Source organism: Emydura macquarii, unplaced genomic scaffold (assembly GCF_026122565.2).
Source record: "Emydura macquarii macquarii isolate MOO-44397 ecotype Brisbane River unplaced genomic scaffold, CSIRO-AGI_Emac_v2 contig_1119, whole genome shotgun sequence".
Lineage (NCBI taxonomy): Eukaryota > Metazoa > Chordata > Testudines > Chelidae > Emydura > Emydura macquarii.
In genome coordinates this window covers 20,738,031-20,756,692 of record NW_027131256.1, presented here as the reverse complement: position 1 = coordinate 20,756,692, position 18,662 = coordinate 20,738,031, and the positions used below count along the sequence as shown (strand labels likewise).

Sequence of the window (18,662 nt, the reverse complement as noted above, 5' to 3'; positions counted from 1 at the left end):
TTGCCTGCGATCTGTCCCCGACTTCTACTAAAAATACCTGTGGCAGAATCTTAACTTTATTTCTAATAACAATAATACTTTGTGATCCTTGTATAGAAGTGCAAAGTATTAATGATAATTGGTTGAGACCTTTGGTGGGCTGCCCCACATAAAATAAGCAGAAAGCCTGGAATTTTATGAAAGACTAAGGCATTAGGTGCTCAAATCCCACTGAAATTCATTGGCACCTGAACACCTAACTCCCTTAGCCTCTTGAAAATCCAAGGCAAAGAGGTTCTCTGAATCCCATATCTCAGAAATGATTTTCCCTTCCCCTTTCTTACTCCACAAAATATGGACTATATATTGTCCCCTAGCAACAGGCCAAACATGCTCCATTTGAAATGGAAACATTATTTGAGCATTGGAAGGGAGGTGTGCCAAACTGGAATTCCAACAAAAAAGAAGTCTTACCCTGGAGAGGCTGCTGCATCTCCCTACTGATGGCTATCCAGTGCTAGAATGGTATCTTATCATTAGGAAAGAGTCTGGATAGGGTATGTCAAAGGATTCCAGATTTATGGCCTGATCCTACTTCGATTAAGTCCTTGACAAAACTATTGGACTCCAGTGAAGGAAGGAGCAGGTCCTTCTGCTGGATGGGATGCAGATAACATGGCAAGCTTAGGTCTTGTCCAGAAACACTGAACTTCAGGGAGTCAAATAAATGAAATATTTAGCTGGATCTGTAGTGAAACTACACATCTGATTAGTGCTACATTTACTCTGCAGTATGTATTCAGTGAGAAAAGCACTGAATAATCTACTGTTTGCAGCTAATACATCATAGTTAGAAAATGCAAATAACTGACACCTGCTACAGGCAGGGGTGATGAAAGCAGGTCTGGCATGTAATTGGGGGAAAAAAAAAAAAGGTAATCTAATGACCAAGATTTAACATTCCCTGATACAGACATTTTTTGGGGAGACTGATTTTATATCTCCAGTTTGGTGATGGGCTTGAACCAAAACCCTATACCTGAACATCCAAGAACTCAGATTCCAAAATGAGATCTGGACCTGAATTTTGTAAATCTTTAAAATTGGCTGACCCAAAGCTGGGGATCATCTGAATATTCCTGCACTTTGAGGCCTTTGAAATCCAGTTGTGGGTTAGACCCATTTCTACTTTAATTCATAATAGTATAAAGCTTTACCCTCTGAAATGAATTGCTTGAGCAGCGGTGTAAACTTTTACCACTCCTGAATTTGAAAAACTGCTCATTGGACTTTGTGGCGGTGTGTGGTTTTGCTGGGGAAAAAAGGGGACCTAAGGCTACATTAAGCAAACAAACACTTTGCAAATATTTCCAAAAGGCGCTAATTTAAATCTGATTATCACAAAAGATACACACTCAGTTTAATTAAACTTTTCATCAAATAGCCTAGTGGGCAATGAGTCTTGTTACTAATTGGAAAACATGAGGATTTTTCTTTTCAAGATAATGAAAGTCGAAGTAACAGACAAAAGTCAGAATTTCAAATCACAGTATTTTGAATTACCTATCAATTGTCTTCAGATTCTGCAGAAACATTCCTTGTCTTCAGAGTAAATGTGGCCGTTTTCCAGCCAAAATAGTGCTTGGTTGTAACCTTACCTATGAAGAGGTTAATGCCTCTCCATAATACTGGGCAAAGGTTTACTGAGAACCACCAGATGGCGCTTCATCCCAGTACTAGAATACAGAAATAGGAAATATCCAAGGTCATATAGAAAGAGGTGAAATGTCATGATCTCTCCTATATACCGTGCCTAGGCATTACAGTATTTCACCTTGTGTGACGCATATAAAGCAGTGCCAGGCAAACCAGTTCAAACCAATGAGATCCTTTGCCCAAATTATGAACCACCTGAAACACTTTCAGATTTAAAAAGTTCAGGCTTTTTTTATTATTATTATAATTTTAATATTTTTGCTACCACCTTTGTGCTTCCTGGATTAGTCTGGGAATGGAAATAAGAGTACTGAAAATCTGCAGGAAAAGGTCTGAGCAGCAATAGGAAGTACTGCATAGCTCATAAGAGTGAGCCTGTTCTCATGAGATTTCCAGCCTATGTTTGTAGATCTGATAGTCTGAATATACAGATGGTCCCCAACCACAAAATCTGGATCTGGATACAACTTTTCTAAGGTTTAAAGCTGCGATTTTAGTTCAGCTCATGATGGAAAATGGAGACAAATGAAGTTTGGATCAAGATCTGACTTTCCCCAAAGCTCAAGAAAGGCAACTCTGCGGTTTTGATTTGGGTCCATTAACACTGTGCAAACATTATCTATGCCTTACAATTTCCCTGTGTGACAGATCAGGGTATGCGATCACCGGTTTGTCATTGGGAAAACAGAAACAGAGACAGAGACATGATATGATTTGCCAAAGGTCTCACCACAAATGTATGGCAAGACTGGGAACTGAACACAGTTCTTATGACTCCAGATATAATCAGTGGCTAATGCTGCCTCTCAGTGGATGAGCATCCAAATGTAGCTCCCTGTCAAATCATGCTCCGAACATTCCATGGTTTCTGACCCTTAATTTAAAATGTGCAGGAGGGATAGGAATTAACATCTTTGGTTATAAAAATGAATGAATCCAGACTATTAGGGGGAATGAAGGGTGCAAGAGGATCAAACAGGCAAAATAAATGCATTTGCACTAATAAAAGCAAAAAGGTCTGCAAAAAGGTCTGCAGGCCTACAAAAAATTAGGAGCAAATATGCCCTATAGGCAGACTACAGCAAAGTTACCTTTCTCTGAATCAAAAGTGACAAATTATTTACCTACAGAATAATAATAAGCAGGGCAGGTTGGCATTAGCTTTTCCTGCTTTAAAATGTTGACAAATGGATAACCTTGGATGAGAAAGATGTATGAGAAAAAACACAGGGTTTTTAAAAGTTACGAATGTTCTGTTATTTTTTCCCCATTATATCTGGCATTATTTCTTTTCTTTTTGAAAATAACTTCAGGGAGGCGAGAAGAAAAGCTCAGGAGCAGTAACAAAAGCGGAGTGCAGATAAATAGAACAACTCATACTGGGAGAAAACAAATGTCATGTACATGAATAATATAAACACATGAATACAACAGCAAGGGGATTATGTACCATGACTGGGGCTTATGGGAGTCAATGCCTGGTCACATACCCAATGGGGAAAGCATGTGTGTGTTTGTGTGTAACTCCCCTAAACCTTAGTGACTAAAGGGCTTGTGCTCAAAATTCTCAAAAAAATGTCCCACCAGAAGGGATGAGGTGTTAAAATCCAGTTTCCCTCGTCTGTAAATTTCTCCTGCTCCTGCCATCTCTCTGTCTTGACTTAGCAACCTGCTGGTATCACCAGAAGAGATGGGTGAATGAAACCTAGCTTCCCCCAGAAAAGTCTTGACACCAATTTCACTATTTATTTTAGTAACAGTCTGGTTAAATTTTGTTGTGGTGCTTGACTTGACTTATTACTGATCCTGTGAGCTACTGAGAGTACCCCAGACTCCCATTGATGAAAGTAGGAATTTTGAGCATGGAAGGCCAAATGGATCAGACAGAGTGCCAAATGCTTTCAGCTTAGTACTGTGTCCTCAACACAGCTGAAGTCGGTGGGAATTCAGAGTGCTCAGCCTGGCATGATTGGGTCCTTATTAGGGAAGATTTTTGAAGAGGGGCAGAGAATAATAAAAGGAAGGGTCACACTAGCCTCTCCATTGACTCAAGTAGTCTAGGAAAATCATTAATGGGCTAGTTCTTAAGTTCTAACATACCTCCATCAAGGAAAGAACCCCAGCCCATTGTGGTGTCTGGGAAACCCATAAAAGGTGATGCAGCTTTTGAAAATGGAAAACTCAACTCAAGGGAGTAACCTTGCTATTACCTTGCCTACAAGTTCAAGCAATGGGAAACTGTGCTAGTTTAAGTGTAACTGGCTGTCAGTCTCGTGGTTGTACCCTTGGCCAGCAGGGGGCAGAAGCTGGATCCAGTATGTATTTCTTCGGTTGATGTTGGGGTGGGGAATCGAGGTTTTCACAAATCTACAATATATTGGTTGGAAAAGGAAAGTGAAATGTAAGTAAAATATGCCTCTCTACAAAGCATGACCACAGACCTATAGTGTGACCATTAAGCCAGGGGCTGTAGACATACTCCATGCCAGCAGAGGCATTCGTCTGATTCACAGCCAGAATTCCTTGGGTCACTGGGGAAGCACACGCTGGAGTGGAAGCTCTGATACCTTTTAAAAGGACGTAGTATGCAGCATGGTCCTGCTGACTGGTACAGAAGGGGGAGTGGAACCCTGGCACTGGATTGTCTGGCTCTTGCATTAAGGGCCATGACTAGCCTCCACACAGATTAACAAGGGATAGGATGTTTATTTTACAGTGCCAGCCCAGTCCCTCTCCCTGGTTACAATGCCAGCATAGGGCCTGCCACAATCTGCATTCCACCCCCCTACCCCCCCCCCCCACTCCCCACCAGGAGACACCTGTAAATGTTTCCCAAAGATTGTAGATATTCATTCAAATGCTTGATTTGTTAATTTTCAATTTCTGTTGTCTGAGGTTAATCATAAATTGTCCCTGAACAGGTTTACAACATATTTAAAGGAATGCTGAAAATTACTGAGAAGTCATTTTCATCGCTAGCTAAAGTATATTTTCTCATTCCATTATGTCAGTCTCTCTCAGCTGCCCAGACCACATCTCTGTTGGCATGAGTGGATTTATCACCTATAGTTCATCCAGTTGCTGCTCTAAAAGTTGATATACACAACAAAATAATACTTTTAAAATGTTTCTTGTCTTAGCTAGTCAACATACTGATGCTTCTGTAGGCACCCTCTACTAGAGGGGCCTCTGAGCTTAATTGGCAGTGTTCCAGTCTGGAAGATACTGCATGGTGCAATCCAGCCTTGGAGACTACAACTTCCATGATGCCTTGGGGAAGAGAGAGAGAGAGAGAGAGAGAGAGAGAGAGAGAGAGAGAGAGACTTCTGCTTCTAGGGGATTTCAGGGGAGCATGCAACCTGCTCCATTTTGGTGAGGAGCCCAGATCCTGGTCAGGGAGCGGAGATTGGTTTGTGGAGTTCTGTCCAAGCCAGAAGCTGCTGCTGAGAAGAGAAACTGATGGGTCTTTTATCAAGCAGGGAGCTACAGAGACTATTGCTAGGCTTCATTGGACTATTGCTGTGCCCAGAACTGATAGGTTGGCATGCAGTGAAAGCAGTATGAGTAACCACCACCTTTGTTGTTTGGGAAAGTGCATGCAGGTGAAGGGGGATAACAAAGAGACTATAAGAGGTTTCCCTGTGTCTGAGAAGACATGAATTGGCTTTGTTGTTTAACCAGGATCCAGGGTTACCGAGAGTCTAGTACTCTGAAATTCAGAGGAGTACACACTCAGGGTAAATGGTGCCAGTGTAAATGTAAGTTGGTGAAGTTTCATTTACTGCCGTAAACTGCACTTACTGATTTATTGAAGTGCCACCTGCTGATTTAAATTGATTGTGACATTTTCATTCTCAATCTGTTATGTGTTTCTAAATTGTTAACTCTAATCTAAGAGTGTGTTGGGTGTACATTGTTTATAATTGGTGTGTGAGATAAACCTGAGCTAATCTATGCAATGAGTCTATTTCTGGAGGCTCCCAAGGCATGCCTGTGAGTGTGTACAGGGCCCAGCCAGGTGGAGGCACCACCAAGATTAATTTCCTTTACAAGTAAAAGGACTGCAGCAGAGGGGGTGTATAAAGAATTCCTACCTATCCAACATCATCACTGGGATACTCAGGATCTCCTTTACTGTTAACATCAGATGCCCAGGCACACAGGTGAGTGTTCCCTGCTCCCCAGTAATCCAGGAAAGAAAGGGGGGTGTAAAGGGGTGCTGGTTGCTCCTTCTCCTCTGAGTCAGAGGGAGGCCACACCACCTCACTCAGTTGTCATCTATTGGCAGGGGGAATTAGTCACTAAACTGTTAATTGTTCTTGGCCTCCTGACAGGGCAGGGTCAGGTAGGCACCCCCTCTGTAACCCTGGCCCTCAGGAAGGGCAGGACAAGAAAGTGAAGCAGTCTATGCCTGTGGCAGGGGTTTGAGCACCTCTGCAGTCCAAGGCTCAGGTGGGGGGGTTGCTGTCACGCCACAGGGGGTGGAAGGTGGGGTAGGGGGACACAGGCCCATGCAACTCCATCGCATCCCAGCCCAGGACTCTAACAGTGGGGGAGAGCTCCACCACTGGGTCAGCAGGGAGTCCCACAGTAACACGCTGACCGGTGCACAGGCCCCAACACAGCCAAATGGCAGTCAGTCACCCCAGGCTACTTCTTACCCCACCGGTAAGTATCTGGTGCATACCTGGGTCCATGGAGCATCTTCAGTGTCCCTGGGGTATGTGGCCAGCAGCAATCCCAGCAGTTCCCCAGCAGGCAGAGACTTCACAATGGGCAGGGCATCTCTGGGGGCGTCAGCAAAGGCAGCAGCCTAGAGTGAGCCAACTGCATCTGACTCCCTTGCTATCTCAGGCACTCCTGAATAGCTGCAGTCTCTGCCTTTTATAGTTCCTGTCCTGCCCTCCCACTTCCAGTGGGGCGGCGGATAAGGTTGGTTTAATTCTGCCCACAGAGTGTCTGGGTCAGAGGGAGGCCACACCACCTCACTACAGGGGGTTACACTTCATTTTGTGACTATAAAATATCTGTGTCCTTGATGTGACTGAGGGCTTGTTCACTCTGCCCCCGCGATTCGTCGGCAGTCGACAGGAGTTACGCAAACTACGCAAAGTAGTTTGCATAACTCAGGTCGACTGCTTCTGCACGCTGTTTACACTGCGCTACGCTACTTGAGGGGGTGGACTTATTGAGTCGACTTCCAGATCGATTGAGCGGGTCTCACTGACCGCTCAATCGATCCTGAAAGATCGATCTGGTGACGGCGATTTTGCCACCGTCAGTGTAAACATAGCCTCTGACGTCCACATCATGCAGGGAAAGGATTTTAATTTTATACCAGCTATAAAACTGATCAATAGAGAATTTAGAATTTTAGATCCTTGTCACTCTCAGATTAAATGAAATAATTAGGTTAGTTTATTTTACAGTGCTCTGCAGATGTTCTGACAGATAAAATGGATAAACACTGGCCATTTTTCCTCATCTGAAACCATGACAAGTGAATCTTCACAGCACTATATCAGCCCTTGGGCTAGAATAGCACGGCTGCTGCTGCTCTTCAGGGTTTATGCAGGGTTTCTGAGACACTGGATCCTTGTAGCTATAGAAACCATAGCTTCCTTTCCCCTCTCTATCTTATAAACTGGCGTATTTGAGGCTGGTGCAGAGATCCCCCTCCCTATTGGAGAAATAAGCCAGTCTACAGCTTGTCTCCATCGCCAAGTGTATAGGCCTTGATTTGCATACAGAGAATATTAAACAGCCAGGCGGGGGGCTGAAGTATTCAGGAACTGAAAGATTCTAGATTAAGAGTGCACAGTCCGTCCTGTTCCAATGTCCTGATGTGGCTTCAGGGAGCCTGATCCTTTTCTGAGACTGGAATGTTGGGTGTGTCACCCAGGAAAAATGTGCATGGGTATCAGTCCTGGTACATTCCCAGGTAAACTTATCCTATTCAGGAATGACAACGCATTTTTTTACTTTCAACTTGTTCCCAGTCATTAAGGTTTGAGTGTAATGTAAGACATGTGGAGCGTCATACTGAGAGGATATACGTGGGTTACCTTATATGCCCATTAATTTCTAGCCCTGGCAGATGGAATTTAAAAGTATGTTCTGATCACCGATTTACTTTTTTCCCCCCCACATAAATTCCAACATGATTTTAGCAACTAGAAATTAAATTAGAGTGAGAAATGACTGCATTATACCTTTTGAAAGCAGAAATGGCATGCTTCCAGATAGTGTGAAGCATGTATTTCTAAATTCAGCTGTTCCTGAGACATCAACCACTAAAATCATGTCAAGATTGAAGTGGGCGACCTGGAAGTAACTGGAATGAGGTGACTTTTAAAGCATATGTTTCAGCCAAAGTATTATTTTTTCAGTTTCTTTTGTTGTTGCTCTATTGGATGCCTTGGATTGGTAACCAGAAAGGAATAATGCTGATCCTTGCAGAAGGAAGAGCCATGGTTTCTCTCTCTCACCATGATTTTTTACTTCTTGTTTGTTTAAAAGAAAAAACCCACTGTCCAGAGCAGTGTTATGATACCACAAGGAAAACAGTGAGGAGCTAGAGTTGTGTTTGTGATATGATCAAACATATAACCCATCTGAAGCTTTATATGGTCATATCTCAGCCTCAAGGATATGCATACATATCGAAACAAACAACGAGAAGAACCATGTTATGTTCTCATTACAATAAAATCTACTTAGATCCACTTTTAAAACAGTACATACAATCTCACCTGCAGTTCTCATCACTGAATAAACAGGACTAAAAATATCAAACAAACTAACCCGCGCTTGTTTCTCTCCCTGCTTAGCCCTTAGCATAATACCACACTCATTGGTATTTTGTTAGAGATTTTCTTTTGGAGCTTTCAGGGAATGAGGACCTTGTCATCCTGAGGAAACCTGCAGTTCTTAGAACGAGGCCTTCTCCCAACATGGAAGAAAGATGGGACATAGAGACTTCATGGTGTGATGAGCATGAGAGGCAGTCCTCACCTCTCAAGCCTCTGAGTGTGAGAGGCATGAAGATCGCTTCTTCCTTCCAAGTCTAGGACATAGGAAACAATGAGAGCAAGCTGTATGGAGAAAGGCCTCTCCTAATGTGGGATGAGGCATTCTGGGGTGAGAGGCAAGAAGCCAGCCCCTCTTTCAGTTTGGGACCCTTGGGACAAGGAGTATGGAGACAGCTGTCTTGCCGTGTTCTAAAGAGAGCCCTATCATTGATTTTCCTGGAGGACTCTCCCACAGCAAGTGGGATGAGAGCTACTGGTTGGAGTCTGCCTCTACAGATGGCCTCCACTCCCGTGATGAAAGAGACAGTTGAAAGAGAATGTCCATGGCTGGTGGCTGCAAAGGTTCACTGGGGCCTGTTTGTTCATGCCTCTGTATCTCAGTCTCACGGCCACCTCATGGTATACAGCCCATCAAAACACTGTTCTGCGACAACATCAAACCACAAGGGACATCCTGGTTGGGAAATCATTCTGAGGGAGACAGAAGAAATGTAAACATAAAATCACACGTGGAACAAGGAAAAAGAGACAGCTTTGTGGGGGGGAACTTCACAACAGCATGAATGGCATTAGCTTCACCAGAGTGTTTTGAATGCACCTGCTGCCAAAGGCAAAAGGACACCCTGCACCCCCCACACTAAACTGCAGGCCCCCTGTTCTCTCACACACACTAACTGAGCTGAGAGGGTATTGGTCACAGTACCCAAGTTGAGGGATGTATCCTCCTAAGCAGACATGGGGGAAGGGGGACATTCAGCACCTTGACCTACCCAAGCCTTTGAAAAGATTCAGCAACCCCCACAAACCAGACTGAAGCAGCAATTTGCTCCTCCCCACTAACCAGTCTGAGGAGCGCATTCAGCACATGCATGCACACACAGAAGAGTTCGTCACCACACAGACATACCTTTCCAAAACCATTCCTCTTAGGTATGTCACATAAGCATTCTCCACTAAATGCATCCCAGTCTACAAAATGGACATCCCACAACTCATCTAGCATGGTTGCCTGGATATGACCTGCGATTCCTCTAAGTCCCAGATAATGTTTCATCCCCACCATGTTTCCCCGGCCCCTGATAACCTTCCCTCCCCCTCACTCCATCCTGATCCTCCTGTACCCCTAATCTTCTTTCCTCACCCATTCCACTCTGATCCCTCTATCCCAGATAACCTCCTCTGTGTGCTCCACCCACTCCAGCATGATTGGCTAAATGCAAAGATCACAACCCCTGCCTCTCCCCACTGTGATCCCCTAAAATGCCTCACTCTCAGGATCACCTAAACCCACATGTACCACCTCTGGCGAGGCTCCTCACAATCTATCCCTTGCCTGGGGTTCCTCCACAAAGACCCTAGACTCCATCTCTTGCCTATTGATTCCCCCAGACCCTAGATAGCATCCCCTGCCTGGTGTTCCCCGTTCATCCCATTTGGATCAGGAGTGCCAGACATGGCCTCACTGTTTTCTTGGGCTCCTTTTTCCTCTTCTTGTCTGAGGCGCTGAGGTAAGCCTGCTCCCTGGTCCTGTACGAAGGGCCCCGGCTCAGCTCCCTCTCGCTGTATGGCGGCAGGGTGTCCTCTCCTTCCTCCTGCTGTGGTGGCGGCTGCTGCTGCTGCTGCCCTGCTTTGTAGGTCGATGGTGGCGACCAGGCGTAATACTTTCCCCCTCTCTGGCTGGGCTGCGAACTCAGCTTTGAGGGCGTCTCACTGCGTTCACCACTCTCCTCATGGCTCCGGGACTTCCTCTCTAGGACGCTGCTGAGGTAGGAGTGGTCATATTTCTGACTCCCTCCAGGCGTTCGGCTCACAAGCCTGGGCAGGTGCTTCTCATCATGGGCCCGTCTCCTGGGAGGGCTGTATGACCAGCCTCGATCGGAGTCTGTCAGTGGCTCCCGGTTCCCCCTGCGCTTGCTATAGTACTCCTCCGAGGAGCTGTCCTGGTGCTGCACCACCCCACCGCGTCCCCCTCGTGACTCCGATCTCTCAAAACGCCGGGATTCCTGGCCACCATCTGTCCGACGGGTACGCTGGCTGTAGGACTCTGCAAAGGCCGCCAGCTCATCCATGGAGACAGCCGGCACGCCCACAGAGAAGTTCTTCCTTGACAGCATTTCCGATTTCGATCTCTGCTGGCTGCAAGAGAGAGAAGGGCTGAAGCATGAGATGCAGTGTTCCCCCCCCCTCCTCTGGAGCTGGGAGTAGTAAGCAAGGGATGCTCCCTAGCACTGAAGCATGTTGGCACACATATGCCCTGATGGGGAAACCAAGAACCAGCCTGCAATAGTGCATCTGACTGCAGTCACCAGCAAGCTTTGAGTGAATAATGTGCACTATACCAACAGATCATCTGGGGAGGGGAATCCCTGCTAATGCCTTTAAGAGACTGAGCTGCACTTCACCAGAGATACTAAGGTGAGATTCCCAGGGGATGAAAGTGTGGATTTGTGTGCTCTAAGGACTGGAATGTCATTCTCTTGGGCCAACACTGCAGACCTTATGACACAGAGAGACTGGGGTGTGGATCCTGCCAGAGTACACTGTATCTCTTAATGCATCAGAGAGACTGGGTTGCAATTCCCAAAAGTCCACTGCTCATGAGGGAGAGGTGTGGCTTTCTTGGCCTTATAAATGACTATCAAATATTTCACGTTATGTTATCAGACATGGAATGGGGGGGAGGGGGTTTCTGACTTTGCCTGAGCAGATGAGCCAAGCAGAGCTGTGGGAATGAGGTCCATTCTAACTTTTTCCAAGGAAGGCCCCAGTTCCATCTTCCCCCATCTTGTATCCCTTCTGCCTCCCAGCCGGGAACAGATCAGCAGGAAAGTGAGGGCAGATGCGATGCATAAGACCCTTCTTCCTCCCCCATTTCATTGCCTGGTGCAGCTGTCCCGAGCACAGCGCTCACCTGTGCCTGAAGCTGTCCCTCTCCTCCCTGTAATCAGAAACCGCCTGTGTCCTTGACGCACTGCCTCCACTGATCACCCCTGCCCAGTACTCTGCATCACCATCTAGGTCCCCTGCAGGAGGGAGCGGTTTCCGTCGCACCTGCCGGTAAGGCTGACGGAAGTTCAAGTCCTCGTGCAGGGAGCTGAGTTCAGAAACGGTGTTGTTATCTGCAAGGACATAGGGGAGATGAAACAGATGCTGCAGAGGAGATGCGTGCGTGAGAGGGGACAGTGAAACGAGTTCCGATACATTCAGAAAGAAGCCAAGCCCCCACTATTAAAAATAATCAGAAACAAAATCCAAACCCATTCTCAGAACGCTGGCCTGGGCCCCTCCCGCCCTGGGACTTCCAGTGAATTTTAGATCTCAACTCACAACACATTTGGAGAATGCTCCCGTTGTACAGCCCTGTCCTATTTCAGCCTTACATGGGTGTTCCGTTTTGTATAAGTGGCATAACAACTAGGCACCTCCCCTGGCGTCAGCCTGGCTGGCTATGGGTTTACCCTGGCTAGCCAAGCTAAAACAAAAATCAACCCCCTCAAAAAACGATCTGAACTCTCCCTGCCATCTCTTGTCTGCTGAATCACTGTCAATCACTGCCCCGGCAAGCACAATGACATCTGGATTCCAGACGTTCCAATCTGGAGAGAGTCTTTTTATAGTAGATCTGGTGGGTGTAAATGGCAATGTGCACAGTGATGACTGTTTTAGAACTACATGTAATTTGTTAGTTTCTCCTAATCAGTACAGAACTGTGATTAATGCCATTCCCTAAACCTTTATCAACATTGATTGAGGGAGCTCATGCATCTGTGACTGCCAGGATCTAAAGGCATCTCTAAACAGACACCTACCCATTGGACCTATTGGATACACAAGCTAATGATCATGGGCGCAAGTTTTTTGAAAAATTATATGTATCCACCACATCTAAATGTCAAGACCTCTCATATCATTGGGGTGGATGAGTCAGTGACTAGGTTGCCTCAAACATTTGATCTCTCCTGTCTTCTTCACCAGCAATGTTTTTGGATCTGTTCATTTGTTTATTTTTAAATATGCTGATAGAAGGAATCAGCCTATGTGAATCCTGGGTTGGTGGGTAGAGCCCAGCAAAACTGTGAAAGGCCTGGCCCTTCAGATGAGGAAGGGGCCACAGAACCCACAGATTATGGAGCACAAGGAATGAAGAAACGGACAGGGATTCAGGTCTGAGGGTTGAAATGAGGAATCCGCAGGGCCATGGAGAAGAGAACCCCGCACAGCATTCACCACTTCAAGAAGCTGTCATAGAAGTCAGTAGAGGCCACTCAGAGAAATTCTGCCTCAATGCTTGCGAGCCCCCAAATTGATATCCTCTGTACATGGAACAGGTACAGTACACAGAGCAGCACTGCAAGCTTCCCCCATGCACACACACTGCCCCACTAATGTGCCTCAGCCCTGACCTTGGAGAGATCATCACCGGGGATCTGATTCTGCCATCCTTAACCACAGGCTACGGGTAAAGTTCAAAAAGATAAAGTTTGGAAATGTAGAGTTAAAGTTCCACAAATAATCTTAATTCATCAGCCTCTGTCCTCTGCCTATCCACAACCAAGTCAGTATGCTGCCATGCCATGACACCGCTTCCACATGGCCCATGTGAACTCTATCCTCCACTTACCTAGACTGTAAATACCAATATACAAATTGCCTCGGACCCATCCCATGTTGCCCAGTGTCCCAAACCTTCCTCCAATGTAATTGCCCACATAGTGACAGCTAGAATCCCTGACAGCTCTTCTGGTAAAAGCAAGAAACAACCATATTGTCTCAGATCCACCATTTTGCTGAGGTGGCCAGCGCAAACTACTTCTCCATCTCCCAAAGCATATTGGGGCTGTTATAAGAGACTTATAACAGACCTACATTGCCTCCTGAAAGTATACAGACACCACGTTGTAAGATAGTTATAAGTCTCATATACTCACATTTCCAGTTATACCATAGCTAAATTGCCACAGAAGGCAGAAATTTGGGCCTAAATTTTCAGACATGAGCATCAAAAGTTAGGGTCTTAACTCCTTATTTAGGCTCTTACCTAAAGAGGGCTGATTTTCAAAAGTGTTGAACATCCAACAGCTCCTAACTGACTTAAGTGAGAGATGGTAGATTAGCAGATGGTAGATTTGAAAATCATGCCACATATTTTTGTGCCTATTTATGTTCTGAGCCTAACTCTAGGAATCATACATTCTTGAAAAGCTTGGCCATAGGGCCCAAGTTCAATTTGTTTGTGGAACCTTCACTATGACTTTCCAGACTATTAAAGAACTGTCTTCTCTGGGAATGGTCAAACAATGCCTGTTTCTCACATCGCTCTCGCATCCTCCTGGCTGGATCAAACTGAGCCAGTTCTTTCTCAACGTAGTACAACACCTTCATGGAGTCCCTCTCCTTGTCGGCCTGGATCCTGTACCCTTTGCGCACTGCTGGAAGAAGAAAACATTCAGAGGACAGCACTTTCAAGCCAAGAAGTGGGCTTTTGATCTACACAATTTCTGTAGCTAGCTGAGCCCACATCATCAGGCAGGTGGCCTACAACTCTCAAAGCCTGTGGATCAGCCACTTTTTCTTTGCTTCAGGTGAAATTTAACAGAAACGTGGTGTGAGGTTGAACAGCTACATTGTTTATAAAGTTTGCAGCAATAGAAAAATGGGTTTGGAAGAGACCAATACACACAATAACAAAATGCACTGTGGCATTGTTGCACATTGTGACAGGTGCATCTACCCCACCCAAGGCCTAGCAGAGGGAGGAGTGACACCCTTGTCAACCTCAGGAGAACACCCACAGTTTCAAACCCTCAGGAAAGGATTTGTCAGGGTAGCAATGGAGTGAGAGGGGGCATGGCAGAGTGGAGTCCTGCTATGTCTGACCCTCTATTAGCAGAAGGGGCTAGTGGCATAAGCTCCTGAGCAGCACTAATTTGCACTGAAGCCAGGTGGCTGAGAATCAGAGAGCTGCAACTGGCCTGTTGCACTCCTCCACATCCCTACTCCGTCTGAGCTCTGCTTGGACATGGTGAGGAATATATTCCATGGTATCAGAAGTTCCAGGGAATACAGAGAGAAGCCCATTAAGTGTCTTCAGATTTAGGACCCTGAAGTGCCTTAAAAGTAAATAATAAAATTCTAACATTTATATTGAATTTACTGGTGAGTCAATGGCAGAATCTTAAAACAGATCCCATCTCTTCTCTTGGGTACCTATACAACTGCAGGCTACTACATTCTGTACATACCATAATTTATATAAATGTAGGGCTCAGTTATACCTAGTAAATTACCTCCCCTGCAAATGGAGTACTATATCCTTTCGTGGCATGCAGCATGCTTCTGAACCTGTGTGTCTGGACAGCTCCATGCTTTTGCTTCCTCCTTGCTCTCTGTGTGTGCCTGGAGCCACAGGGACTATAATTATGAGAAGCTCTTGCATGCGTGGAAGGCTCTTTGTGTATTTCCTTCCCCTACCCTATGCACCCACATAAAAGGACCCATCCCAATGTGGCCCATACTCTGCAAACAGAATTACAGCACTCAGGTCTTTGAAGAAACTAAATAATTTATCAGAGATGGTTAAGCAAAGGTCCCAGTCTAGTGCTATTCCAGAACTGGTCTATCTGCAAAATGTGAATACAATCTGACATCCAACTACTAAGAGAAAGGGGTTCATGGAAACAAGAAAAGAAATCAGGCTATTAACCCTTGATCATCTAGTACTTTGAACCAACCAGTTCATTTTGTTTGGATTTAATATGCCCACTGATATTTGTGCACCGGACATTGATTGCACACTCATCTGATACTGTGGTTTTCAATAACATTGGTTGGTGTTTTGTGCTGGTAGATTCTCACAAAAGTTTTATTCCATATCCTGATACGATAGTTACTAACATACAGATTCCGTGTTACATTGCATGATGTGCACTAGTTGGACTATAAGGGCTTGTCTACACAGGACATTACTGAGCAAACCAGGTTGTGAATCTACAGCGCACAAGCTTGCCAGGAAGTAACTTGCCAGGTTGACATGGCTACAGCACAGTGAAAGTCCTGGAGTACAGTTTAGCATACTGCTGCTTGAAGATTTTCACTGCACTGTAGCCATGTTCACGTCATGAGTTACTGTGTGGCAAGCTGGTGCACTGCAGAGTTAAACCTGGCTTGCCACACAGTAACTCACCGTGTAGACAAGTCCTGAGTCACTTTCTGTCCTAAACTGCTGTGCTCCACTCCAAAAATGGCTGCATTTCAGCTGTGGGTAAATCAGTTCCTATAATTAGTGTGTGAAGCACTTTGGGATGAAAGTGCTTTATTGTATGTTGTTGTACATTTGTAAGGTAAATCACTCTAAATATTAAACTATGGCCTTGTGTGTGTACTTAGTAAAGACAATTAGAGGCATAAGATATACTGTGGTGCTAGTAGAATAGACTTTGCAGTTTGTCTGCCTTCAAAAAACACTCTTAAATAGCTCAGCTAATGGAAGTCTACAATTTTGTTGTTCAGTTGTGCTTTGTTATTATTACAATCATGTGCCTATAATCCCGGCAAATGTACAGAACATACAGAGATACTATCCCTACCCTACCAAGTTTACTACATGATATCTCTTTAAGTGAATGTTATGCCAGTGAAAGGTGCTGGACTGAGAGCTCTGGAAACTGAAATCTTCTACTGCACTGACAGAGCTAGTACATCATGGGCTGCAGCAGTGCAAACTCCCCCACTCTGCCCTGCCACTGTGCGTGGACACTGTCAACAAAAATGCCAATTGTGGATGTTTTCTCTGACATATCTACCAGGCATTGAGCTAAACCCCTGTGATGCTGGCAGGCCAGATGCCAGCTCTTGCACAGGCTGCAGGCATTAGCTAAGAACTGACAACCTTGTAGCTGGAGACCAGACCAGATAACCTGTACGTTAGCTTTGCTCAAAATAGATATTAGTCTTATAGGAAGGTATTTAGGGTTTAGACTCTATTAAATGCTTGTATGTTGCTGCATGCATTAATCTCACTTTTCAGATTTATATCCCATGTTATAAGGTAATATTTATGTCTGCCCTGTAACTGTAAAAGTGTTTGCTCTGAAACTGTAACCCCCCCCCCCCACAATCGGGTGAGTAGCATTACCAAGTGTGAAATACTAGTTTGCCATAGGAGATGTTATTTCCGGCCAATCAAAAAATAGCCCATAGACACCAGATAAACTATTGTGGAACATCAGTGGACAAAAGACTTTGTTGATTGTTCCCTCCCATGAAGGGGAGATGTGCACATGAATTCGACCGATCATCTTGAACTCTGGGGGAAGGGAATAAAAATCCCTGACAAGAAGAAACTGCATCCTTTGGCTGTTTGAACTCTGAAGGGCTAGAGATTCTAATCTCCAGCCAGAGATCCCTAGGGATTGCCCCCTGCATCTGCCCTAAAAGACGCTTTGAATAGATACATCACTACAACTCTGTCACTTTTAGAAGTTAGACGGTAACTTATTTATGTATATATATTTGCTTGCTTTAATCTGTGAATAACTCTTATTCCTTTTTCCTAGTTAATAAATCTTTTGATAGTTTATTAGGATTGGCTACAGGCATTGTCTTTGGTGTAGGATCTAAAGTACCAATTGATCTGGGGTAAGTGACTGGTCTCATGGGACTGGAAGCAACCTGACTGTGGTGTGATTTTTGGTGTAAGTGACCATTTATCACTAAGTCCAGTTTGTCTGGGTGGCAAGATAGATGGAGAGTCTAAGGGGACTGTCTGTGACTCCATGGTAAGACTGTTACAGTGATCAAGCGGTTCACATTTATTACTGGCTTGGTGAAATCTAATTATAGAACACACCACCTATTTGGGGTGTCTGCCCTGAGGTCGGCACTCACAGCTGTGAGCCACTCCAGACAGTGTGACACTCCCTGCCTTGTTTTACATAGACCACCGAACAACCACCAAGTGGGAATGACTTTTGTGACCTTTGTGAAATTTGAACTAGTGGTTTCCAGGCTTCATCACATATTCCAGGCCCTTGAGCCATTATTCATTTTGAGGCTGTGCCAGATATCTATTTGGGTAACATCTATAGCTCCTGGAACTGAGAACATTAGTTAGGCTTAATAAACTTCATGTTTGGCTTGCTGTTGCTGCTGCATATCAAAAGAAAAACAAATTTTCTGGCTAATTCTGGAAGCCTCTAGAAACTAACACTGGCATTGTCTGTTAAGACAATCATAGGAAGTGCATAGAAAATATTCTTCATTACAGGTGAAGCCTAGTTTCTGTGGTTTGACTTATCAGATCTTATTTCAACAATGCAAAATGCACCACTTACTAAACCTTTTTATTATGCCTTTGTATGATCCCAAAACACTCGTACTTCACACTCTTCATCTGAAGATTTCCATGCCCTTTTCAAAGGTGGGGTAAATATTTTTATTCCTATGTCAAAGATAAGGAAACTAAGGCACAGAGAAGTTAAGTAACTTGTCTAAAATCATACACCAAATGAAAGGGAATAGAGTCCTTCCTAATCATTAGACTGTACTCCTTCCTCATGAACTGCTAATGTGTTCCTATGTGTTAATCGTGTTCCTTGGGACACTGATTTTTGATCCTTCTAAGACCATGTCCACACTGGAAGCACAACCATGCTAGCTACAACTTTAGACTGATAAAGATCTTGCATTGCATCATAAAGATCTTGCATTGTTCCCCTACCCAGAATGGAGAGGGATTGCTTTTTCTGAGAACTGTGCTTGCAAATGAAATTATTCCCCATCTTGCCTCCCCGTTCCCAAACACCTACCACTTTATGAAGTCTGTAATTCAGCTCTTGGACAAAAAAATCCCTGACCTTATTGATCAGGAAAACCATCCTAGAGTCTCACTAGTAATAACTGTGTTTAAAATGAACATATTGCCTGAAAAATTACAAA

The 18,662-nt window shown here is 44.7% G+C and overlaps 1 protein-coding gene across 8 annotated transcripts in view; it reads right to left on the bottom strand.

Annotated features, from left to right (window-relative positions):
- Nucleotides 1-8,275: 8,275 nt before the first annotated feature.
- The window catches only part of ILDR2 (immunoglobulin like domain containing receptor 2), a 42,295-nt gene continuing 31,908 nt past the window's right edge, over nucleotides 8,276-18,662 (bottom strand). For 2 of the 8 annotated variants that reach the window (XM_067546292.1, XM_067546295.1), the window contains 4 exons: nucleotides 14,039-14,152; nucleotides 11,638-11,845; nucleotides 10,190-10,862; nucleotides 8,276-9,197 (listed from right to left, as the gene is read on the bottom strand). In XM_067546292.1, coding sequence (XP_067402393.1) covers nucleotides 9,162-9,197; nucleotides 10,190-10,862; nucleotides 11,638-11,845; nucleotides 14,039-14,152 — 1,031 coding nt within the window. In that variant the 3' untranslated portion in view covers nucleotides 8,276-9,161. Of the gene's footprint in view, nucleotides 9,198-9,833; nucleotides 10,863-11,637; nucleotides 11,846-14,038; nucleotides 14,156-18,662 lie in introns of those variants that run through there. The other 6 variants (XM_067546290.1, XM_067546294.1, XM_067546291.1 and 3 more) reach the window with 4 other exon arrangements.